This window comes from Trichechus manatus, unplaced genomic scaffold, assembly GCF_000243295.1.
Source record: "Trichechus manatus latirostris isolate Lorelei unplaced genomic scaffold, TriManLat1.0 scaffold00098, whole genome shotgun sequence".
NCBI classification, from domain to species: Eukaryota; Metazoa; Chordata; class Mammalia; order Sirenia; family Trichechidae; genus Trichechus; species Trichechus manatus.
This window is the reverse complement of record NW_004444034.1, coordinates 1854915-1880735: the sequence shown is the minus strand read 5'-3', so window position 1 is coordinate 1880735 and position 25821 is coordinate 1854915. Positions and strand designations below refer to the sequence as shown.

Sequence of the window (25821 nt, the reverse complement as noted above, 5' to 3'; positions counted from 1 at the left end):
TAAGGCCTGGAGTTCTGGTTCATAACCTGTTCATGTCAATTGTGGCGTCCAAAAGTTATGTTCTACAGACTGGTTCAAAGCTAAAGTTTAACTTCTTCACCTTTATAGCCCTAAATTTAAGTTCAGGAACAACCTTTGTAACAGACAAACTGTTATAAAATGCCTTGATTTTTCTGGGTTCTGGGATTATTGGTATATACATACATATATACACCAATGTGTGTTTGTTTTTGTGTATCCTATACTTTCTAAATATTCAACAGTGGACATGCATCACTTTTATAATCAAGAAAACACAATCTTAATTGAATGCTACAATGAACATAAAAATCTAGCATTGTTTTCAGAAATTCCTGTTTCATGGGCCATATCAGTAAACTTCCAACTCGTGTCATTCCTAAGACTTTTTGAGCCTGACTTTTGAAAGTATCACTAGAATCTTTGTCCCTGTGTTCAAGTTATTGGTATTCATGTTTGCCTCAGTCAGAATGCATTAGCTTTCATGCTTCCTGCTTCTTATTTCTGGGTTCTTCAGAGATGAGGAACTATTGCATCTTGCAAAAGTCACATCAGGTGACTTCCAGAGGCCCATGGGGACAGCTGTACAGCCCAGGCCAAGTGGAAAACAAAGCAAGCTATCTTTGGTGTTTTTTTTCTCTTCGTTTTTCTTTCTTTCCTCCTCCACCTGAGGCCACCTCTTCTTTATGCTCATTCATTTCTTAAATCTGCTTTCCCCAGCCTTTTACACACAGACACCTGAACACGCATGTATAAATGCATGCACACTCACACAAAACGAAGTGGGTTCTTTCAGATTACAGATGCATTCAGATTACCGAAAGGGCTAGGGTTTAGCTCTAATCAGAGATCCAACTCAGCAGTCCCACAATTGGCCTTAATGAAGAACTGGGACATTTTTTAGATGGTTCAACTCCTCTGTCTCAACTCTCCACAAACTTATTTTTCATCAGCCCCTGGTCCAAGCAATTCCTCTTTTTGGCTGTGAGAAGACTCTGCTGGGTCTATTAGCCACTCAAGAAAGAGGGTACTTCACAGGGTGCTGACCAACCTATTAGGTCATTGCCTTTGAGTCAGGCAATCCATCGTGGCCATGATCCAAAGCAAGGCCTTTGTGTACAAGGACATCTAGCCTCTGACTGCTTCACTTAAAAAGGGTTTTGGGGTGTGCCAAGTATCTAGTCTCTGCTTCAGTTCACTCTTTTCTCTGGTTTCCTCACATGCTCCTAGTGTCTTCTGGCTATGCCAGATCCCTCCTTCTCCAGCACTCCTCTTCTCCCTTCCCCGAGGCCTTACTCTGCACTATTTTGTGTTAACATTCACGTACAGATACCTTTAGACTTGGGTGATGTTATAACTCCATTTACCCACACAGTCAATGTATTTTTTGGGCCTATCAGATAAGTGCCAGCAATAAGAAGACTTATGCTTTTGGTGGGAGACATAAAATTAGCCAATTGTGTCCAAAAGGCTTACATCTTGGACAAAGTCTGTACTTTAAAAAAGAAATCTGTTGTTAACATATTTAATCTCTAATTTATTATTGCAGTCATGCAATATGTGTATCTTACAAGTTCCTTGAATGGGAGACTAATATCACCTCTGATCTAGTACACTGATTTGTGCTAGAAGGTGTGTAATTAATATTTATAATTAACTTGAAGTATTTTATATCATCAGCAGTTATTTATATTTGCTGATATTGCTTCATATCCTTTCATTGTAATAAATCATATCCATGAGTACAATCATATGCTGAGTCTTGTGAGTCCTCCTAGCAGATCACCGAACTTGGGGATGGTCTTGGGGCTCCCTGACATATTTGTTTTTTTAAACTTTATTAAGAAATAAATTTTTTCTAGCTTAAGGTATAAGAAAGCTTATAAACATATTTAAGAATAAAGTTTCACTTAGTAAATTGTAAGAGTAGCTTTTTGTTTTTTGTGCTGTAAGTGAAAGTTTACAGCTCAAGTTAGTTTCTCTTACAAAAATTTATACATACATTGTTATGTGACCCTAGTTTCTCTCCCTATAATGTGTCAGCACACTCCTCCTTTCCACCCTGGATTTCCCATGTCCATTCAGCCAGGTACTGTCCCTTTCTGCCTCCTCATCTCACCTCCAGAAAGGAGCTGTCCATTCAGTCTCATGTACCTACTTAAACTAACAAGCACGCTCTTCACAAGTACCATTTTATGTCTTATAGACCAATCTAATCTTTGTCTGAAGAGTTGGCTTTGGGAATCGTTTTAGTTCTGGGTTACCAGAGAGTCCAGGGACCATGTCTTCTGGGGTTCCTCCAGTCTCAGTCAGACCATTAAGTCTGGTCTTTTTACTAGAATTTGAATACTGCACCCCACTTTTCTCCTGCTCCATCAGGGACTCTCTGTTGTGTTCCCTGTCGGGGCAGTCATTGGTGGTAGCCAGGCACCATCTAGTTCTTCTGGTCTCAGGATGATGCAGTTTCTGGTTTATGTGGCCCTTTTTGTCTCTTACGCTACTATTTTCCTTGTGTCTTTGGTGTTCTTCATTCTCCTTTGCTCCAGGTGGGTTGGGACCAGTTGATGCATCTTAGATGGCTGCACGCTAACTTTTGAGACCCCAGATGCCACTCACTCACCAAAGAGGGAGGCAGAACATTTTCTTAATAAGCTTTGTTATGCCAGTAGACCTAGATGTCTCCTGAAACCATGGTTCCTAGACCCCTACCCCTGCTACTCTCTCCCTTGAAGTGTTTGTTTGTATTCAGGAAACTTCTTAGCTTTTGGTTTAGTTCAGTTGTGCTGACTTCCCATGTAGTGTGTGTTGTCCTTCCCTTCACCTAAAATAATTCTTGTCTACTATTTAGTTAGTCAATACCTCTCTCCCTCCCTCCACACCCTCGTAACCATCAAAGAATGTTTTCTTCTGTGTTTAAACCTTTTCTTGAGTTCTTATAATAGTGGTCTAATACAATATTTGTCCTTTTGTGACTGACTAATTTCACTCAGCATAATGCCTTCCAGATTCAGCCATGTTATGAGACGTTTTGCAGATTCGTCTTTGTTCTTTATTGTTGTGTAATATTCCACTGTGTGAATATGCCCTAATTTGTTTATCCATTCATCTGTTGATGGGCACCAAGGCTGTTTCAATCTTTTTGCTATTGTGAACAGTGCTTCAGTGAACATAGCTGTGCATATGTCTATTTGTGTGATGGCTCTTATTTCTCTAGCATATATTCCAAGGAGTAGGATTGCTGGATCATATGGTACTTCTATTTCTAGCTTTTTAAGGAAGCACCAAATCAATTTCCAAAGTAGTTGTACCATTTTATATTCTCACCAACAGTGTATAAGTGTTCCAGTCTCTCCACAACCTCTCCAACATTTATTATTTTGTATTTTTTGGATTAATACTAGCCTTGTTGGGGTGAGATGGTATCTCATTGTAGTTTTGATTTACATTTCTCTAATGGCTAATGATCCTGAGCATTTCCTCATGTATCTGTTAGCCACCTGAATGTCTTCTTTGGTGAAATGCCTGTTAATATTCTTTGCCCATTTTTTAATTGGGTTATTTGTCTTTTTGTTGTTGAGGTTTTGCAGTATTTTGTAGATTTTAGAGATTAGATCCTGATCGGATATGTCGTAGCCAAAAATTTTTTCCCAGTCTGTAGGTTTTCATTTTACTCTTTTGGTGAAGTCTTTTGATGAGCGTTAAGTGTTTGATTTTTAGGAGCTCCTGGTTATCTAGTTTCTCTTCTGGTGTTTGTGCATTGTTATTTATGGTTGGTATTCTGTTTTATGTCATGTATTAGGGCTCCTAGTATTGTCCTTATTTTTTCTTCCACGATCTTTATCGTCTTAGGTCTTGGATCCATTTTGAATTAGTTTTTGTACATGGTGTGAGGTATGGGTCTGGTTGCAGTTTTTTGCAGGTGGATATCCAGTTATGCCAGCACCGTTTGTTAAAGAGACTATCTTTTCCCCATTTAATGGATTTTGGGCCTTTGTCAAATATCAGCTGCTCATAGGTGGATGAATTTATGTCTGGCATTTTTAATTCTGTTCCATTGGCCTATGTATCTGTTGTTGTACCAGTACCAGCCTGTTTTGACTACTGTGGCAGTATAGTAAGTTCTAAAATCAGGTAGTGTGAGGCCTCCCACAATGTTCTTCTTCTTGAATAATGCTTTACTTACCCGGGGCCTCTTCCCTTTCCATATGAAGTTGGTGATTTGTTTCTCCATCTTATTAAAAAATGCCATTGGAATTTGGATTGGGATTTCATTGTATGTGTAGATTGCTTTGGGTAGAATTGACATTTTCACAATGTTGAGTCTACCTATCCATGAGTAGGGTATGTTTTTCCACTTATGTAGGTCTCTTTTGGTTTTTTGCAGTACCGTCTTGTAGGGTTTTTTTTTGTATAGGTCTTTTACGTCTCTGGTTAGATTTATTCCTAAGCATTTTATCTTCTTGGGGGCTGTTGTAAATGGTATTGATTTGGTGATTTCCTGTTTGAAGTTCTCTTTGTTGGTGTAGAGGAAGCCAACTGATTTTTGTATGTTTATCTTGTATCCTGATACTTTGCTGAAATCGTCTATTAGTTCCAGTAGTTTTCTTGTCGATTCTTTGGGGTTTTCTGTGTGTAAGATCATATCATCTGCAAATAGGGATACTTTTACTTCTTCTTTACTCATTTAGATGCCTTTTATTTCTTTTTCTAGGCTAATTGCTGTGGCTAGGACCTCCAGCACAATGTTGAATAAGAGTGGTGATAGAGGGCATCCTTGTCTGGTTTCCGTTCTCAAGGGGAATGCTTTCAAAGTCTCTCCATTTAGGATGATGTTGGCTGTTGGCTTTGTATAAATGCCCTTAATTATGTTGAGGAATTTCCTTTCTATTCGTATTTTGTTGAGAGTTTTTATCATGAATGGGTGTTGGACTTTGTCAAATGCCTTTTCTGCATCAATTGATAAGATCTTGTGGTTCTTGTCTTTAGTTTTATTAATGTGATGGATTATATTGATTGTTCTTCTAATGTTGAACCATCCCTGCATACCTGTTATGAATCCCACTTTGTCATGGTGAATTATTTTTTGATATATTGTTGAATTCTATTGGCTAGAATTTTATTGAGGATTTTTGCATCTATGTTCATGAGGGATATTGGTCTGTAATTTTCTTTTTTTGTGGTGTCTTTACCTGGTTTTGGTATCAGGGTTATGCTGGCTTCATTGAATGAGTTTTGGAGTATTCCATCCTTTTCTATGATCTGAAATACCTTAGTAGTAGTGGTGTTAACTCTTCTCTGAAAGTTTGGGAGAATTTTCCAGTGAAGCCATCAGGGCCAGGGTTTTTTTTGTTGGGAGTCTTTAAATTACCTTTTCAGTCTCTTCTTTTGTTATAGGTTTATTTAGCTGTTCTGCCTCTGTTTGTGTTAGTTTAGGTAGGTAATGAGTTTCTAGAAATTTGTCCATTTCCTCTAGGTTTTCAAATTTGTTAAAGTATAGTTTTTCATAGTATTCTATTATGATTCTTTTCATTTCAGTTGAGTCTGTTGTGATATTACCCATCTCATTTCTTATTCGGTTTATTTGCTTCCCCTCCTATTTTTCTTTTGTCAGTTTGACCAACAGTCTATCGATTTTGTTGATCTTTTCAAAAAACCAGCTTCTGCCCTTGTTAACTCTTTCAATTGCTTTTCTGTTCTCTATTTCATTTAATTCTGCTCTAATTTTTATTATTTGCTTTCTTCTGGTGCCCAAGGGCTTCTTTTGCTGCTCTCTATTTGTTTGAGTTGTAGGGTGAATGTTTTGATTTTTGCCCTTTCTTCTTTTTGGATGTGTGCATTTATTGCTATAAACTGACCTCTGAGCACTGCTTTTGCTGTGTCCCAAAGTTTCTGGTAGAAAGTGTTTTCATTCTCATTTGATTCTGTGAATTTCTTTATTCATCCTTAATTTCTTCTGTAACCCAGTAGTTTTTGAGCAAAGTGTTGTTCAGTTTCAATGTATTTGATTTTTTTTCATTGCTTTTTCTGTTATTGATTTCTACTTTTATGGCTTTATAGTCAGAAGGGATGCTTTGTAATATTTCGATGCTGTAGACTCTGTTAAGGCTTGCTTTGTGGCCTAATATGTGATCTATTCTGGAGAATGTTCCATGTGCATTGGAAAAGAAAGTATACTGGGCTGCTGTTGGGTGGAGTGTTCGGTATATGTCTATGTGATCAAGTTGTTTGATTGTGGCATTTAGATCTTCCATGTCTTTATTGAGCTTCTTTCTGGTTGTTCTGTCCTTCACCAAAAGTGATGTGGTGACGTCTCCTACTATTATTGCAGGGCTGTCTATTTCTCTTTTCAATGTTGTTAGAGTTTGTTTTATGTATTTTGGAGCCCTGTCATTGCGTGCGTAAATATTTATTATGGTTATGTCCTCCTGGTGTATTGACCCTTTAATCGTTGTATAGTATCCTTCCTTATCCTTTGTGGTGGATTTTGCTTTAAAGTGTGTTTTGTCAGAGATTAATATTGCCACTCCTGCTCTTTTTTTGAGTGTTGTTTGCTTGATATTTTTTTTTCCATCCTTTGTGTTTTAGTTTGTTTGTGTCTTTAAGTCTAAGGTGTGTCTCTTGTAGGCCACATATAGACGGATCGTGTTTCTTTATTCATTTTGCCACTGTCTGTCTCTTTATTGGTGCATTTAGTACATTTATATTCAGTGTAATTATTGATAGGTATGAGTTTAGTGCTGTCATTTGATGTCTTGTTTTGTGTGTTGTTGACAGTTTCTTTGTTCCCCTTAATTTTCTGTGCTGAGTCATTTTTCTTTATGTATTTCTTTTCATTGTTGTTGATTTTGTATTTACTGAGTCTTTATATTTTTCTTGTTTTTCATTTTGATGTGTAGGATTGTTAGTTTCCTTTGTGGTTACCTTAATATGTACCTCTAGTTTTCTAAGTTTAAACTAATCTTTCATTTCTTTATATCGCCTTGACTTCCTCTCCATATGAAAGATCTATGACTAATTATTTCATCCCTCTTTTTTGTTTTAATGTTGTCATCTTTTACTTATTGATGTCTCCGTTTCCCTATTTTCAGTGTTTTAGCTTTGATTTATTTTTGTGACTTTCCTATCTGGGTTGATATCTGGTTATTCTCTCCTGTGTTCTAGCCTTGGGTTGTTATATGATGTTCTTGGTTTTTTAACCAGAAGACGCCCTTTGTATTTCTTGTAATTTTGGTTTGGTTTTTACAAATTCCCTAAACTTCTGTTTATCTGAAAATGCCCTAATTTCGCCATCATATTTGAGAGACAGTTTTGCTGGATATATAATTCTTGACTGGCAATTTTTTTCCGTCAAGGCTTTATATATGTCATCCCATTGCCTTCTTGCCTGCACAGTTTCTGCTGAGTAGTCAGAGCTTAGTCTTATTGACTCTTGTGTGTAGACGACTTCTCGTTTATCCCTAGCTGCTCTTAAAATTCTGTCTTTATCTTTGGTTTTGGCAAGTTTGAGTAAAATATGTCTTGGTGACTTTCTTTTGGGATCTACCTTGTGTGGGGTCCGATGAGCTCCTTGGATAGATATCGTCTCATCTTTCACGATATCAGGGAAGTTTTCTGCCAACAAATCTTCAACAGTTCTCTCTGTAGTTTTTGTTATCCCCCAGTTTTTTTTTAAAAAAAAAGAAAAAGGAAAAAAACAGAAAAACCAAACCCGTTGCTGTTGAGTCAAGTCTGACTCATAGCGACCCTATAGGACAGAATAGAACTGCCCCATAGGGTTTCCAAGGAGCACCTGGTGGATACTGATATAATACATAACTCAAATCGTAGTATAAGAGAATAAACTTAATTTGCTTATGATACTCTAGATATTTCATTTCTTAAAATGTTTATTTTGCTCATATAATCTAGACCAGTAATGGAAACAAACAAACAAACAAAAAACTAGATTCTAGTCTCAGCAATTCCATCAAGCAGCCACATCTGTGAATGAGGGTGTGTATTTGTTAGAATTTTTATGATCTTTTAAATACTAATGCATCCCTGGTGGTGTAGTGGTTAAGAGCTTGGCTCCTAACCAAAAGGTTGGCAGTTCAAATCTATCAGCGGCTCCTTGGAAACCCTATGGGACAGTTCTGCTCTGTCCTATAGAGTCACTAAGAGTCAGAATCAACTCCACAGCTATGAGTTTGGTTATTTTTTTTAACGGATTTTGAGTACTAATGTTTTTTGGACCATAGCATCAGCAATGGGTGCTATTCATTATCTGTGAACTTGACCTATGAAGAGGATCCTTGAAATGACTCCACAAGACAAGGCAGCATTCTATTTACGGACTTGTGTGTTGTAATTTCTCATCCTGATATAGTACCTTCTGCCAGATGAAGGGGACTCTTGTCTACCATGTTAGGAAACAAAGATAAAAATGTGTGGGTTTTATTACATATATATGTATAAGTATGTATCATGTATATACATATATATACACGATACACACATATGTACACTATATATATACATATTTTAAAAAGAGTTATGCTTATATTATACAAGGAAGTAACATATTTCAGGAAGTTAAATTCCAAAATCAGAATCTCAGTTGAAAATCATATGTAGTGGAAATTACCTTTGAAAATCTCTTTAGTTACCATAAAATCTGTATTACATTATGTATATTGTACATCTCTTGGTTGGTGCAACATGAATTTTTCTCCAGCATTGGAAGTTTGCTCCTTGTTTGATTAGTACCAAGTGAGATTTTTGACTTGCATTTAGGACCTGTGTTTATGTGAACTATTAGGTTTTTCTTTGTTCTTTTTCTTACTCAGTCTTTTTTTTTTCTCTCCTATTAATTCAATTAGAATACTTTGAATATAGGTATGATAAACTGCATACTAGTAAAACGCTTAAGTTAGATATAGAAACAATTGTATTTCATATAGTGTAGTTCCATACCCCTCACTCCAGGCATGGAGGTTGGGGCCTACCTCAAATTACTGTTCACTCCACGTATACCAGATGTACCCTGAGCATGCCCTCTCCTTTCCCACCTTTTTTCCCACCCTTTATTAATGCTGTTCCCCCTCTCTTCCCTCTTTTCTGCTTCTTACCCATTCCGTTAAGCTCTGTTCTGATACCCCATAAGCTGTAAGGGGTGCCCTGATTCTTGAAATGAAATGACTTCCTTCCTTAAGTGCCTAAGGCTGACCAGCAGCGGTAGATCATATAATGGTCAAGAGGGCAGGCTCTGGAACCAGGCTTTCTGGGTTCAAATCTCAGCTTTCCACTTGCTGGCTGTGACCTTGGAAAAAATTACTTAACCTGTCTGTGTCTTGGTGTCCTGACCTCCAAACTGGGTATAACAGAAGTACCTGCCTCAAGGAGCCTCTCTGAAGATGAACAATGTCTTATAAAACACTTAGGAGAGGGCCTGGCACACAGTGAGCTCTTGATAAATGTTGACTGTTATTAACTGCACCATGGCACTGATCACACTGAGCAGTGTATTATAAGTATGTGAACCTCATATGCTTTCTTCAGTAGAAAATGTACTTCTAGAGGAAAAGATGATGTCACATTTGTTTTTGTATATGAAACTCTAGCACATTATTCTATCTTGCACATAGTAATCATTCAATGTATGTTTGTTGAACTGATATAAAAATATGATAGGCTTCCAGAAGATGTTGTCAAACTTCTGTGTTTAAAGGTTGTTGATAATTGAGTGTAAGTTCTAAGTATAACCCAAAGGCCAAAGAATCAATTAATGAAAAAATTTGTAAATTATACTCTAAAATATTTAACGGTTCTACGTCGAAATATATACCATATCACAAACTGGGGAAAATACTTGCAGCTTCAGTGACAAAGAACTAATATCATTAGTATATATTTCTAAAAAAAAAGACTCATATATCCAAGAGCATGGTCAAGAGTGATTAATAAGCAATTAAAAAGAAAATCAAAACCATGAATAACTGCCTCCTTTGCCATGATACCAGAAGAACTGGATGATGCTCCACTACCATTGCTGAAAATTTTGATCAAAGATTCTATAGAAGAATCTGGATCAAAAGGGGGAAAATACAGAACAGATTTTAAATTCTCATGGACTCTAGACTTTCTGTAGCATGGAAGCTGGATAAACCTCTGAAACTATTGCCCTGATATAATCTTTAAATCTTAAACCAAAAATATCCCCTGAAGTCCTCCTAAAAACAAACAGTAGTGTAGCTTAACTAGTAAAGAATGTCTGCCTTGAGCATTCTGCTCTTTTAAGATCTATTTATATGGGATCAAATTGACAATAGCAACTTGAAAGATTGTATAGGAAACTTAGGGGGCAGTGAATTTATGTTAATGGGGGAGGAATAATTCAGAAAAGGAGGGTGAGAATGGTTGCACAACTTGAAGAATGTAGTCAATGTTACTGAATTGTACATGTAGAAATTTTTGAACTGGTGTATGTTCTGCTGCATATAGTCTCAACAACAACAACCAAATAAATTTTATAAAAAGAAATTCAATGTAAAATTAAACCTGTGAAAAGTTGTTTATTCTCATGAATGATAAAAAAAAGTTAGTCAAATGAAAAGTAATTTACAATATTTACCTATCAAATGAGCAAAGAATGATAACTGCAACTCCCATTGATATTGAGGGTGTGGTGAATTTTCACACATGGTTGTGGGGCCATAAATTTTGCTGCATATTTTCTGTAAAGGATTTTGACAGTGTGCTCTAAAACCTTAAAAAAATGTGTGCCCTTCCACTTCTAGATTGTGTCAGGGGGTAATCAGACCATTTCCAAGCATACAAATCTGAATATTCACTGCATTGTTTTTCATAATAGATAAGAAAAATCTAAGTACTGTCAATTGATAACTAACTGCTAAATTATTCTATATCCATATAATCATAAGGGCATACAGGTTGGGCATTAAATGAATGTGTAACTATTTTTATTGGGATGGGAAGATCCCTAGGACATATTGATAATTGAGAAGAAGTTGTTTATAAAATAAGATGTGTAGTACAAAACCAATTTTTGTTTAAAAATTATATCTATGTCAACTTTTAGAAAAACTTTTGTAAGGTTAGAAACCAAGAAATAAGTGTTGGCTATTTCCTGGTAGATAATAAGTGATTTTTATTTTCTTCTTTATATTTCTCTGTGCAATCTGAATTTTCTGCAGGAACACTGATTATTCTTATAATACTAGAGGCAATAAGTCTATTTCTAAGTATTAGAGTAGACTATATCTCTCTGTTTGGTATAGCCAAGCAGGGAACTGTTTAAATGAGAGGTTGCAGTTTGCTGTTTTGCAGCCCCAAGAGCTTTTGCACTTTTCAGCTGGTCTGACATTTTCTCCCGCCATTTCTCTCTACCTGTAGCTAGAAGACGAAATTACAACTTTACGACAAGTCTTATCAGCGAAAGAAAGGCATCTGGTTGAGATAAAACAAAAACTCGGCATGAACCTAATGAATGAATTAAAACAGAACTTCAGTAAAAGCTGGCATGACATGCAAACTACTACTGCGTAAGTATAATATGAACAGAATTTTTAAAAAATTTTCTTAGCTTGCTGTATTGCCACTCTCCAACCCTCCACCCCCTTACATGGCTGATTTGGTGCTCATACCTAGGAAAAATATTTTCTGTAGAAGCAGTATAAAGAAATATGTGTAATCATTAAATATGTTGCCTGTGAAGCAGATTTATAAAGCAGCTTCATGAAATAAAACTTTGACCACTAAAACTCTATTTTCACTCAGACCAATTTCCCAGGGTTTTGTGGTTTCTTTTTTTTAAATCTTTACCGTATATGTTTAAATATTTGTTAAATATGTATTTTTCTTAATTTCTTCTTATAAAAACTATAAATGAGTTGGATGTTTTCTCCTCTGAATACGTGACACTCACTACATATTTTGAATTTCTGTCATAAGTGGTCAACAATTTTAATATAGCCTTGTTGGCAATTATTGAAAAAGAAAAATTGTACCTCTCATATTTTCAGGATGTGTGTCTCATACCCAAATATTCTACGAAATATTTAGAGCCAGATTTAGGCCAACAGAAATGTTTTTGGCTTTGCTATTATATTTTTGTCTTGCATTAGGCAAGGAACAAAATAGCTTTGGTTTTGCTGCAAGCATACTTTTATTGGATTACTTTTTAAATTATGTGAAATATTTAACTTTTGCCATACTTTTCTGGTGATTTAAAATATTTTGCTTGCCAGGTGGTCTTGTACCAAAGGAAAGAAGGTGATCCCTTATGATGTGATTTCTTCTTTTTGTGTGTTGAGAGTGGGGCTGTTGGTGAAATCATAGAGGCTTCCTATCCCTAGTCCTAGCTCAAGCTCCAAATTCCACCATCAGAAAACTTCTTTGAGTTATGCCCTTTCTTCCCTGGTAACACCCACTGGAAGGTAAAGATATTGCATTCCTAATACCTAAGTGTGAATCAATTTTTTTTCTTTGCTGGTGCTTTTCCCCTGGACTTAGAGAGGCCTCATAGTAGGAAGAGGTGCCAATGATCCACAGCAATTATTTCATTTTTGCTAGGGCCATATTTGCTCACTGGTTCCTGAGAAATAAGGTCTAAGACCTTTAGCTTCTATGTGAAGGTGTCCTCTGTACAAGGAATTGGATCTAAAAAGGAGACTGAAATCTCCTCAGTGTGGCTCCCTTGGTTTTTACATGAAAGGAGAATGTCTTTGTCTGCTGTAAAGTGGGCCAAGAGTTCTGTAGATTTCTCTGCTTATGCACCCCAAGGACGCATCCAGACAGTTTAGGGCACAGCCTAGAGCAGGGCAGAATAGAGCCAGGCAGCCCATCAGTTTATCTCTAGAGGCTAACCAACCTTCCCCAGCTGGTGACAATTAAGGAAGAAGAAACCACACATTGATATGCATTGCTTTAAAATATATATTGCAGTACCATATGAACAAAACCCTGAAAAGAATGCTATATTAAATGAGCACTAAATTAAATGAGCTTATCTGGCAGTAAGTTCTTGTCTCAGTCTTTGCATTTTGGTGGCCTATAACAATTAATGGGCCTGAAAGTGTGAGCTTAAACAATCTCCAATTCCCTGAGTCAAGTTGAATCTGTATTTAATCCAGATCTGAACTTCCTTCAGAGCCCTGATGGCACAGTGGTTAAGAGCTTGGCTGCTAACCAGAAGGTTGGCAATTTGAATCTACCAGCTGCTCCTTGGAAACTCTGTCCTATAGGGTTGCTATGAGTCGGAATTAACTCCATGGCAACGGGTTTGGTTTGAGTTTTGGTTTCTGGAGTCTGACAAGCAGGAAGGATCTTTCTGCTTGGCCTCCCTAATCACACTTCAGGGATAAGCTAACGAAATGCAGGGCAGGAAAATTCCAGCAATTCTGGTTGGGAGTGGAGGAGGGGCAGGGAATATCTGGGCAGAGGGTATGTCCAGGATAACTGTCATGTTTTTCCCTAGGTCTGATGGGGGTGGGATGGGAGGTGGGCAGAAAGGGGAGAGGTTCGTCCTCTTCCTGGGTCATGGAATTAGAGCAGGCAAATTCTAGGAAGGCTTTTATCTCCAGGGGCATAGCAAGGGTAACTAGTGCCCAGAGGCAATCTCTAAATTGTGTCCCCCTCCCCCTCAATTGGAGGGCCCAGAGGCAATCTCTAAATTCCACCCACTCCTCCATTTAAAGATGAATAGACATTGATAGTGGCCATGCATCAGCAGAAATGCCTTACCCCCTCTTGTCTGGCACCTCAGTCAGGCACCTTTCATATTTGTGACACCTTGAAATGTCATTCTGTTCCTTTTCTGGCGCCCCCTTGAAGTGCCTCCTTTTGCCTCCTCCACTCACTGCGCCTCTGTTAGCCTCTGCATGAGGAGAATATGTAGTTTGTGTTTTTCCCATGTTTGAAAAACAAATTAGTCATATAACCAGTCAACTTAGTGTCATGTTTCTTGTTGGATGAATAGGACAGATTCATCCTCTGTGGTTATGGAACTTACAGTCTAGTCAGGAAGACAAAGGAGTTTTTTGTTTGTTTGTTGTAAAAACAGCTTGAGGGCAGTGTCTGGCCTTCTCCAACCCCACAAGGGGGAAGGAGAACCAAGATCAACAGCGGAAGGCTGACTCCCCTGAGGTGGAAGCCAGACAAGCCTCCTCTCTCTGTCATCTTCACTAATTCTGACACCAGCCAACCCTTGCACAGCACTCTCTAACTCTCTGCTGGGTTCGACAATTCATTGCAATGGCCACACAGAACTCACAGACCATACTCACGATTATGGGGATTATCAGGGGAGTACCAGTTACAATTAAGGCTCAAGAACGCGCAGGATACTGTTCTTCCACCAGGATAGCCTCTCCCTTGCCCTCAGTCTCTGGCCAAAGACACTCAGCTTTCTCTCTCCGTGGGCCAGGAAGTCCCCCACACCATCTCCTGCAGCCGGGTCTCTGCTGCTAGGTCTCTTCTTCCTTGGTGGTGGTGGGCTCCTCCTGTCTACTCTGGAATTGGCTCTTTTAAGGCAAAACTGACCAATCCCCTTGGCAGGCCACAATTACCTATCACACAATCACCTGGGTGGAATTTATAAGACCATGGTGTCATGGATTGAATTGGGTCTCCCAGAAATATGTGTCAATTTGGTTAGGCCTTGATTCCCAGTATTGTGTGGTTGTCCTCCATTTTGTGATTGTAATTTTATGTTAAAGAAGATTAGAGTGAGAGAGTAACACCACCCTTAACCAGGTTATATCCCTGATCCGATGTAAAGGGAATTTAATAAAAAGGAAAGGGAAGCAAGCAGAGAGGGGGCACCTCATACCACCAAGAAAGAAGCACCAGGAGCAGAGCGCATCCTTTGGACCTGGGGTTCCTGCACGGAGAAGCTCCTGGTCCAGGGGAAGATTGACAAGAAGGACCTTCCTCCAGAGCCGACAGAGAGAGAAAGCCTTCCCCTGGAGCTGATGCCCTGAATTTGGACTTCTGGCCTACTAGACTGTGAGAAAATAAATTTCTCTTTGTTAAAGCCACCCACTTGTGGTATTTCTGTTATAGCAGCACTAGATAACCAAGACACATGGCTAGAAAGACCACACACAAAGGTAATTAATCACACTGCATTTGTTTACAAGTTATTATAAATAGCCAGTTAAATGATAAGTGTGAAAAGTGATGTGCAGAAAAATACAGGGTATTGTGGGAATGCAAAGCAGCAGATCAAACCTTGCTTGGGATCTCCAGGCAGGTTTCCATAGGTAAATGATGTTTAAGCAGAGCTCTGAAGGATGAGCCAGAGTTAGTCAGGCCGAGTGGTGGGAGGAGCCTCCAGGGGAGGCACAGCCTGTGTGAGGAAGGCCCAAAGCAGGAGAGAAGTAAATCAGTGTTGTGGTGATGGCAGGGAGAAGTGGCCAGGGACATGTCACACAGGGCCATGTGGCATATATTAATAGGGTTATTCTTTCTCCACTTTAATCTGTCACTTCAACCTGTTAAAGGGTAGTGACAGTTATTCACTCAACAAATCCTAATGAGTGTCTACTTTTAGCATTTTTGCCCAGAGGTTAGTCTAAATCCCCAGGATATAGGAATCCACAAGATGGACAATATTCCTACTCTTCCTGGAAAGTCAAAAAGAGAAGAGAACAAGAAACAAGTAACAAAATAAAAGAATGAGGAAATATCAGGAAGTGCTTTGATGAAAATAGTATAGGGTGATGTGTTAGAGTGACTGGGAGGAGGGGGTAGAAGCTACTTTGATTGGGTAGTCAGGGAAATCCTGTTCTAGGCGGTTACTTTGAACTGAGCCCTGACTGACAAGAAAGAGCCAGTCTTGTGAAGATCAGGGGAGAGCTTTCTGACCAAGGGAAAAGTTGCTGCAAAGGCCCTAAGGCAAGAACTAGCTTTGCAGGTTTAAAGAGCCAAAAGAAAACACTTTTGTCTGGAATGTAGTGAGATGAGGTGAGGTTAAAGTCTCTGGGTCTCCCAAGTCATGGAGAGGAGTGGGGCTTTATTCCAAGGACTTTGGATGCTTTGGAGAATTTGAAGCAGGGAGTGACCTGTTCTGATTCACCTTTTAAAAAGGTCACTCAGGTTGCTTCATGTAATACAGATAGTGGAGGGAGGGTCATGAGTGGAAACCAGACAATTACTTACAAAGTTATTGCAGTAGTCTGGGTGGGTGATGTAGGTGCTAAGATGGAGAGCGAGAGTTGTGGATAGGATTTGGAGGTCAGGCCAACAGGACTTCTCATTAGCTTGGAGGTGGGTGGGGGGCGGTGTGTGTGAGCAAAATAGAGATGAAGTGTGGCTCGTAGGTCTTTGAGTCAGTCATACATGGCTCCTGGATGGGTATTGGGACTGTTGTTGTGATGACAGTGCAGCATTGTGGTTGATTTTCTGAGCTATGGCATCGTCCATTTGCTTGGGTTGAAATCTAGGCCTCACTGCATTCGTTAAATGAGGATCATATTAGTACCTACTTCATAGGTAGTGAAGATTCAATGAGCTAATATTTGTAAAACATGCAGGACAGGTATAGGCATGCAGTAATTGTTCACTGTTCTGGGAAAGAGCAACAAGAACATGTCCAGAGGGGAGAATTCTGCTTTGGCTTTGTGAAGTCTGAAATGCCTGATAGCCAAATTGATATACTGAGAAGGCAACTCTGAGGAAAAGTCAAGGCCAGAGGTGGACATTTGGGAGTCACTTGCACATAGATGTTATTGCAAGCCTTAGGACTAGATAAGATTTCCTTGGAGAATATTTAAATATAGATTATCTTGGACTTACTAACATTTAGGAAGGAACTGAATTTTCCTTTGTAGGGAAGAATCGATCCCTTTCTTAAGGATGGGGGGATAGAAATCTATTAATAATATAATTTCAGTGAAGATTTTCCTTCAACTCTCTTTTCTTGCTTGCTGAGGGATGGGGGAGAGCCTTAGTCACATGTTGGGGAGAAGAGGTGATTGAGTGAGAAAGCTATCTCAGAGCCCCAGAAGGTTAACAGAATCTGTTTCCCCCTGAGTTAAGTCACTGTTCTATTAGTGCTCATGTTATCCATTCCAGGACAAAATCTACAACTTACATGAAGAAAAATTTGATGTGAGGGAATGATGAGCTGGGGTTAGTGAGCTGGGCGGAATTAGATTTCAAAGCACTAAAAAGAATTTTAGCTGTCAGAAGATTGTGTGTGATTCCCAGAGACAAGACTTTACATATTTATTAAGCAATCACAACCTATTTTGTTTGATTTATAAATGAAAAGAAAATCTATGGTATGTTAATGAAAGATCTTGGCATATTTTACTCTGTGGAAGGATTCAAATTGGAGTAGGGCCCAATGGGTAGGAATAATTACACAGCAGACTGAAATTATTTTCTAGATAGGCAAATTCTAGGAACAACCATAGTGTAGGTCAAGAGATGACCTGTGTCCATGGTTTATTGTTCTTGTTCTTGTTCTTGTCATAGTTAGTTGTTTTAACTGCCTAAATTTGAAAAAAATCTAAAAACACACAAAAAAATCCCTTCTGCCCCCACCCCCTTGTTTTTTTTTTTTTTTTTGGTTTTCTGCTGCCTTTTTATGTTGTCTTTAGACTTCAACAAAGCACAAGGAGGTGGGTAGTTGTGTGGTGAAGAGGTGGGAAGGCCACTGGAGGACAAATTGAATCCCTTCTGTAGACAGAAAAAATAAGAATTAGAGAATGCAACTTTGTGGTAGGCTAGTCAAACCGATATGCTTCATTTAATAAGCGTTCTGCCTTTGATAACCCATGAAATTCCCTCACTAATAAACCCGTCTGAATGTGCCATAGACCAAATGGTAGGTCTACAGAAGGGAGAAGGTTTTGGAAGGGAATTTAAACTAGTCCATCTTTTTGGAAAACTTAATAACTTCATCTTATATTGTTGTTATTGTTAGTTGCCACCGAGTCAGCTCTGACTCATGGCGACCCCGCGTATAACTGAGTGAATTGTTGCCCAGTCCTGTGCTATCTTCATGACTGCTTGTGTGTTTAAGTCCATTGTTGCGGCTATTGCGCCCTTCCATCTCACTGAGGGCTTCCCTCACCTTCACTGGCCCTCCACTTTACCAGACATGATGTCTTTCTTCAACCATCAGTCCTGATGACAAGTCCAAAGTAAGCGAGTTGAAGTCTCAAACAATATTTTGTGATCCATAGGCTGTTCACTGGCTAATTTTCAGAAGTATATCACCAGGCCTTTCTTCCAGTCTTAGTCTGGAAGCTCCACTGAAATTTGTCCACCATGAGTAACCCTGCTGGTATGTGAAATACCTGTGGCATAGCTTTCAGCATCATAGCAACACATAAGCCACCACAGTACAACAAACTGAGAGATGGGTGGTGGTCCTCCTATATAGAGAGGAGTAGAACCCTAACATTCAACATTACAAAATGCATTTACTCTTTGATGTTGTGCTTGTCAGACTTCCAGACCATTATGGTCAGAAATGATTATTGTTTCTTTTTATGAGGAGCCTGTTGAGGCATGGCTGAGTTTAGAAGTGGCAGGGAAGATTAAAGGCCTAATTTAAAAATTCACACACACCCCGTCTCTCACCGAACTGTTCATTCTTCTTACCTTTAGGCTTTCATCTTATTACACAAGGCAGGAAGTAGATTCTCTTTTTCTAAATCCAAGTGGTAAATTTATATTTTGATAACATGTTTAGTGTGTCTTTGGAAGAAAATAATTCTAAATGTTTTTTGTATCTTTGGTGAAATGCTACATGTGCAACCATTAAAGTAATGATCCTTTAAAAAATTTCATAATAGAAAATATCTTCATGCTGTGAAATATCTTCTTATAAAAAGACTGCTGAATTTTAAACTTTGTCTTCTATTTGTGTGTAGGAAAATGCTTTGAGTCAAAACATTTTAGAAGATAACACGCTTTCACCTTTGGATTATTAACACTGACTTTCAAATTAGTAAGACATGACAAAAGGAATCTGCATGACAGGTTCATGGAATGACTAGTTTGGCTTGCAGAGATCCTTACCTGACACTACTGAAAAGCTTTCCTTTCAGTCGGATGGCCAAACAACTAACATGCTCAGCAGCCAAATGCTGTCCATTCCAACAAAACGGAATCTGGAAAGTAAAACCTATTTTCTTGTTGATATTCAGTGAAAAATTGGAAGCCTACTTGTACTCAAAACAAAACAAAACAAAACAAAATCTCCTAGTAAGCAGTCTTAAATGAGCTAATAAATATTTAATGTGTATTAGAGGAGAACTGTGCCCCATCCCAGGGTTTTCAATGGCTGATTTTTTGTGAAGTAAATCACCAGGCCTTTCTTCTGAGGTGCCTCTGGGTAGACTCAAACCTCCAACCTTTTGTTTAGCAGCCTAGCGTCTTAACTCTGTGCACCACCCAGGGACTCGACAGTACATATAAAGTACTCGATAAATGTTAGCTGCTGTTGCTATCATGGTTAAACCTTTGCCAAAGCAAGGTTTAGGATTAGATAAGACTCGAGGCTTTTGGGGAAGGGCAATGTCCCTAGAGAGCTGTTGTTAGGAGTAATTGCTTTAGAGTTCACAAGGGCTCACCTTCATACTTTTAATCAGCTTCACTCACCTTAAGACCTCAGTTGCTCGCCTCCGGAGTTGGAAGCTGCCCACTAGAAAATTCTGACTCTACACCTGTAGCTGAAGTCTGGGAATGGAACTGGACTCTGTTTCCTTCCTCTGGCTTACATGTGGCTCTTGCACTGGTTTATTGAGACATTGGGGATACAGTGATGAAAAAGATGTAGCCCCTGTCCTCAGGAAGCTCAGCTGGTCATGGAGACAGATTTGAAAACCCTAACTGTGACACAGTAGAAAAATGTTTTAAAAGAGCTGTGTAAAGGAGATGATGGAAACAGGTCTTATTTTTTTTTCTTTTTTTTACTTTTATTTAAGGAAAATGTATTGGTCCCCTGCTTTATCAATTATGTAAGTTAGCTACGGTATAACCTATGTTTGGCTTAAAAATAGAGATGCTAGTAATCTAAAATGCTAATTACCATTTCCATTTAGATTACAAGGTTGTCAGGTCCATCAGAAGGGTGGTATTTGAATTGTTTTTCATTATTTTGTTGTCGTTGTTATGTGCCATTGAGTCAATTCTGACTCATAGTGACCCTATAGGACAGAGTAGAACTGCCCCATAGGGTTTCCAAGGAGGAGCTGGTGGATTCAAACTGCCACCTTTTGGTTAGCAGCCTGAGCTCTTAGCCACTGTACCAACAGGGCTCCTTTCATTATTTAGATACTATTAAAATAGTTTTATATGATAAGGGTGAAAAAAATTAAGTATCATTGGTACAGTCTATATACAAATTCCACAGCAGAGTAAAGGGAATAAAATGCAAATACACTGACTCTCGGAGGGGTTATCAGTGACCTGATAGGAGGAAATTTTTTCAAGACACAGGCTCCTAGCTTCTGAATGGGGATGTGTATTACTTATTCAATTTTAAGACCAAGCCCAATCAGAACGCAGCATAAGGTTACAGGGTCTGGTCAATACGTAACTCCAGAGGAGCCCTTACCTCAGACTATGGTGTGAGTGGTACCCCTTGGAGTTTTATACGTGCTCTGAGCCCAGTGGTCTATTTCTGATAGGGTCCCTCGTTCTTAGAAATCACTTCCCTACATGTAAACGTCTCTAATTGCCTGCCGCCTTGAAATCTTTTTCCCTCAGTGATTGGTCTCTAAGTAATGTATATAAAATGGCTACTAATTGTTTTCCTGAAATGTGGTGATTAGCCTCGGGAAGAGGTACAAAATGTGAAAAAAAAAAGTGCTAATTCTTGAAATACAGGATTATTCTTTATCTCCATAAACACTGGAGCTATACAAAGCTGACCTAACTCACCCACAAATATCTATCATCTTCAAGGCAACCAGACATTCTGATGGAAGGCAGGCATTCTGGTCTGTGTCCTAGGCCTTGCTCTATCACTGAAGAGTCACAGACCCCTTCTGGGTCTCGGTTTCATCATCTGGAATCTGAAAGGATTGGGCTCTGGTGCCTTCCAGATTTAACATTATAGAAACTCTCAGAAATAAGGAGCTAACAGTCCTATAATCTCTATTTAAAACAGCACTGAACTACCTATATGGCTGAATTTTAACTCTGAAATTTCACACAAAAATAGTTGTGTGATTCATGGTGCAGACATAAACGTCACTCATGTCACACTGAAGTAGTCAGATCCTTATGTACACCCACCTCCCATTTTGCGCTAGAAGTGCCTTTGAAACACAATGTAGTGAAAACATATTGCATGGTTACTGTATGTACTTCTATGTAGCTAGCTATTTTTAAATTAAGCCATCAAATTCAGAATATGACACATAAAGAAAGGTGTTCAAAATTTACCTCTTATCCCAAAAAGAATGTGTACAATTCAAAGCATTCTCAAACAGGTAAAGTTAAACTACATGGAACAGTTATAAGAAAATCAATAGTGGGTCTAATGCCAAGATTAGACACACAGTGTCTGAAGAACATGCAATCACAAGAAAGGACATTCTCTAACTAGTAGACAGTCCCAGCTTCATGCAAAGGCCACAACAGGAAGCAGAATTTTCCTTTACTTTTCCCTTGAGCCATCTTTCAGACCACACAGAGTCAGTGCTGAGTGGATGCCCAATAGACCTTCCTTCCTCAGTCTCCTCTGATTCCCTTTTCTATCCCTGTGCCCACTCCCAGAGCCCCACTGCATCCTTCTGGCACTCATTTGGCTAAGGCTCCAGGATCCTCAGACCCCTGCTTGGATAAGGAAAGGTGGCTTTTATAGTCTTCCAAAGGGTACACGTTGAGGTCTTTTTGTTTCTTCAAAGTGGGTGGCCTACAATGAATCAAAACGCTTTTTTGGCCAAATTTGATCGCATCACATAGCAGAATAGCTATAACGGAGACCTTAAGGCAGGATGGGGCTTGGTATGTTGAGAGACAGTGAGGAGGTCAGGGTGGCTGGACCAGAGTGAACAAGAGGAGGAGGAGATGAGACATGCTAGGGAATGAAGTTGTATAGGGCCATCAATAGGTCCATTGTAAGTCTGTTGGCTTTTACTCTGAGTGAAATGAGGAGCCACTGCATGGTTTTGAGCAGAAGAATGACGTGCTCTGACCTAATGTTTTAAATGGATCCCTTTGCCTGTTGTGTTGAGAAGACACTATAGGGAGGTGAGGGGAGGAGGAGGGAGACCAGTCAGGAGATTACTGATGTAGCACAGGTGAGAGCTGATGGTGGACTGAACTAAGGTAGAGAGTAGTGGAGATGGTGAGAAAGTAGACAGACTATGGATCTATCTTCAGGTTTGAACCAACATGATTTCCTGATGGACTGGATATGGAGCGTAAGGGAAATAGAAGAGTCAAAGATGATGCTAGTCTCTTATTTGGGGCATTTAAATTGTTCTATTTTCTCAGCATTGTACATGAGACATTTGTGCATTCAGTTTTTTTTTTTTTTGGTATTTTTGAATTGTGATGTGAGCAGAAAGAGTCCTGGATTGGGAGTCAGAAGACCGAATTCTAAATCATAGTCTAACTGTGGGAACGTGACCACACCACAAAAAAAGACCTGGCGATCTGCTCCCGTAAAGGTTACTCTATCACCTAGGGTCACTCTGAGTCATAATCAACTCGATGACACCTAACAACGAAAACAATAATAGGCAAAAACAATAATAGGGGACCAGTACATTTTCCTTAAATAAAAGTAAAAAAAGAAAAAAAATTAAAAACAATACTAGATAGTGGATTCCAATAAAATGAAGGAGTTGGACCAGAGATATCCAACAGCCCTTTTTGGCCTTATATTTTCTTGCTGAGCGGAAAGCTATCCCCATTTGCCTAAATTGAGAAATGAGACAGGAAGTTTTATACGCCTATATTCTCTTCTCTTCGGATAGAAAGATTCCATAGTACAAGAACATGTTTCATCTGTATATAATACTGTGCTTTCCTCACTTCCAAACTTCCCAACTTCTAGACACGGAATAGCCTTTTTTTTTAAAAAAAAAAAATACACTTCTCATAGATCAAGGAGCCCTGGTGGTACAGTGGTTAAGCACTCTCTGCTAACCAAAAGGTTGGCAGTTCGAACTCACCAGCTGCTCCATGGGAGAAAGACATGGCAGTCTGCTTCTGTAAAGATTTACAGCCTTGGAAACCCTATGGGGCAGTTCTCCCCTTTCCTATAGGGTCACTATGAGTCAGAATTGACTCAACAGCAATGGACTTGGTTTGGTTTTCATAGATCTGGTTTCGTCGCCCAAATACTACTTTGTGAAGACTTTGTCAGTATCCCAAAAATATAACTGGAATAGGAATTTCATATTTTTATTTTACTTATTTGTAAGTAAATCTTTTTATTTTTCAAAATAAAAACTGTATTTACGTCTTGTTTTTAAAGAGTATTTTCTGAGCAGGACACTGCTTTGGAAACTATTTTAATAGCATGTTTCTTCTGAAGAAGAAATGTTTCTGCCATTTCACGATCACACTTCACTAAAGTCTTGTAATAATGATTGATGTTTTTACTTCTGGCCTTTAGCATTTAGTTCTACTTTAACTACCTTCTCTTGAACAACAAGTTAGATATTAATATTTTTAGTTAGATGCTGTCAAGTCATTTATGACTCATGACCTCATGTGTGCAGAGTAGAACTGCCCCATAAGGATTTCAAGGCTGTGACTTTTTAGAAGCAGGTCGTCAGGCCTGTGCCACCTAGGGACCTAATTTAACCATTTACCACATATAAACACATGCAGATACACAGATGCATATATACACATTAAGAATCAATTCTAGAGATATGTGTTAAAAGACATATAAAATATTTGATTTTAAGAATGAAAGCAAGACCTGACTCCTTGTGGAATTTGTCTTGGACAGTCTTACAGCAGACACCTGCTACAAAGTTCTGCCTAGGTGTATTTTCTAACAATGTCTATTTCAAACTTTTCATGTGAATAAAAAATGTCTAATCTATTTTATTCTTGCTTACGCTATATTGCCTGATAGGTATTATAGTTATTTAAAAAAACAAGTGATATGTGTGAAATAACCTTGCAAAGTGGTATATAAACATAAATTAAGTATACTTTATGCTTATGGAACATTATTTTTTATTCTAGCAAAGCAGTATCATGTTCCATTTGATGAGTGATTAGGAAAGATGTTAGACGCATCCTCATTGTTGATATTAGTTAAAACTCTGAGAGTGAATAGGCTCTCTAAGGGAAAAAGGATTGCCAGAAGAAAGAACAAATCTGTCCTGGATGCAGGACAGTGAGAACGCTCCTTAGAAGCAAAGATGATGAGACTTCATCTCACATACTCTGGACATGTTATCAGGAGGGACCAGTCTCTGGAGAAGGACCTCATGCGTGGTAAAGTAGAGGATCAGCGAAAAAGAAGAAAACCCTCAACGAGATGGATTGACACAGTGGCTGCAACAATGGGCTGAAGCATAATGATTCTGAGGATGATGCAGGACCGGGCAGTGTTTCGTTCTGTTGTACATAGGATCACTATGAGTCAGAACTGACTCCACCGCACTTAATAACAACAACAACAAAGGAAAAAGAGCAGACTAAGAAGGAGAGAGGGCCTAAGCTTTAGCCACCCTTTTGTTGCTGTTGTTATTGAGCAGGGAACATGGAGCCACCAGCAGAGGACAGGAGACCTCCCAGACACGGAAGAACCAGAATGACATAATAGCAGGGTATAAGCAGCATTACCAAACGTAGAAAGACCAAGGGGGGTGAGCATCAGAAAAGAATCTGGTGACTAAGAGGTAATTATGTTGGAATGTTGAAGGTGTACCCCCACTAGACTGGGTTAAGCAGCAAATGGGAGGTGAGATGGTTGAAGCAATGAACAGCTTTTAAGAAGTTTGATGGGATGGTATCAAATTGACAACAGCAACTCAAAACTTTAGAGAAGTAACTTGGGGGTAGTGAGTTCATGTTAGTGATGGAGGAATAATTCAGAAAAGGAGAGTGAGAATGGTTGCACAGCTTGAAGAATGTAATCATTGTCACTGAATTGTACATGTAGAAATTGTTGAATTGGTATATGTTTTGCTGTGTACATTTTCAACACAACAAAAACGGAAATATTAAAAAAAAGTTTGATAGGAAAGGAAAGAGAAAATAGAGCAATATTGAGAACTTGGAAAAAACATTTAATTAATTAAAAAAACATGGATTTTTTATTTTCAGTAGGGAGCAAGGAAGTTGAGATATCTTGTGGCTTTTATTTTTTTTTTTTTTAACGTTTCATTAGTTTAACCCAACTGAATTTGTATGTTTATTCTTAAACTATAAACCCAATTGATGAGGATTTTATTTTTAATCACCTTGTAACCCAAAAGGCATTGTAGTGTAGCACACACAAGGAACATTAGAAAATGTCTGTGCAGCAAATGTCTGCTTAGACCATTGGTTTGATGGTCCAAATGATGTATGGTTTTTTACACTTCCTGGAAAACAGCGATTGTGTAAGTAAATAACTTATGCTGCTGATAATATTATAGATTCATCATTTCATTCTGCTAACAGAAAAAGAGACTACAGTATTAATAAAGCAATTTCCATCCCCAAGGGCTACCAATGGACATGTTTTAAAGCGTTTCGTTAAAGTCTAATATTACATTTAGGACTGGGTGATTTGTGGGCGATGGAAGGGCAGAAACAGAGGTGGAGAAGTAAATCATAGATGTAATTGATTTCATATGATATAAAGTGTCTTCAAAAGTACCA

General features: G+C 38.6%; 1 protein-coding gene across 1 annotated transcript in view; it reads left to right on the top strand.

The window, feature by feature from the left end:
• TPD52L1 (TPD52 like 1) overlaps positions 1-25821 on the top strand; it is a 106123-nt gene that overhangs the window by 63203 nt on the left and 17099 nt on the right. The window contains exon 4 of the mRNA XM_004382751.1: positions 11410-11558. Coding sequence (XP_004382808.1) covers positions 11410-11558 — 149 coding nt within the window. The remainder of the gene's footprint in view (positions 1-11409; positions 11559-25821) is intronic.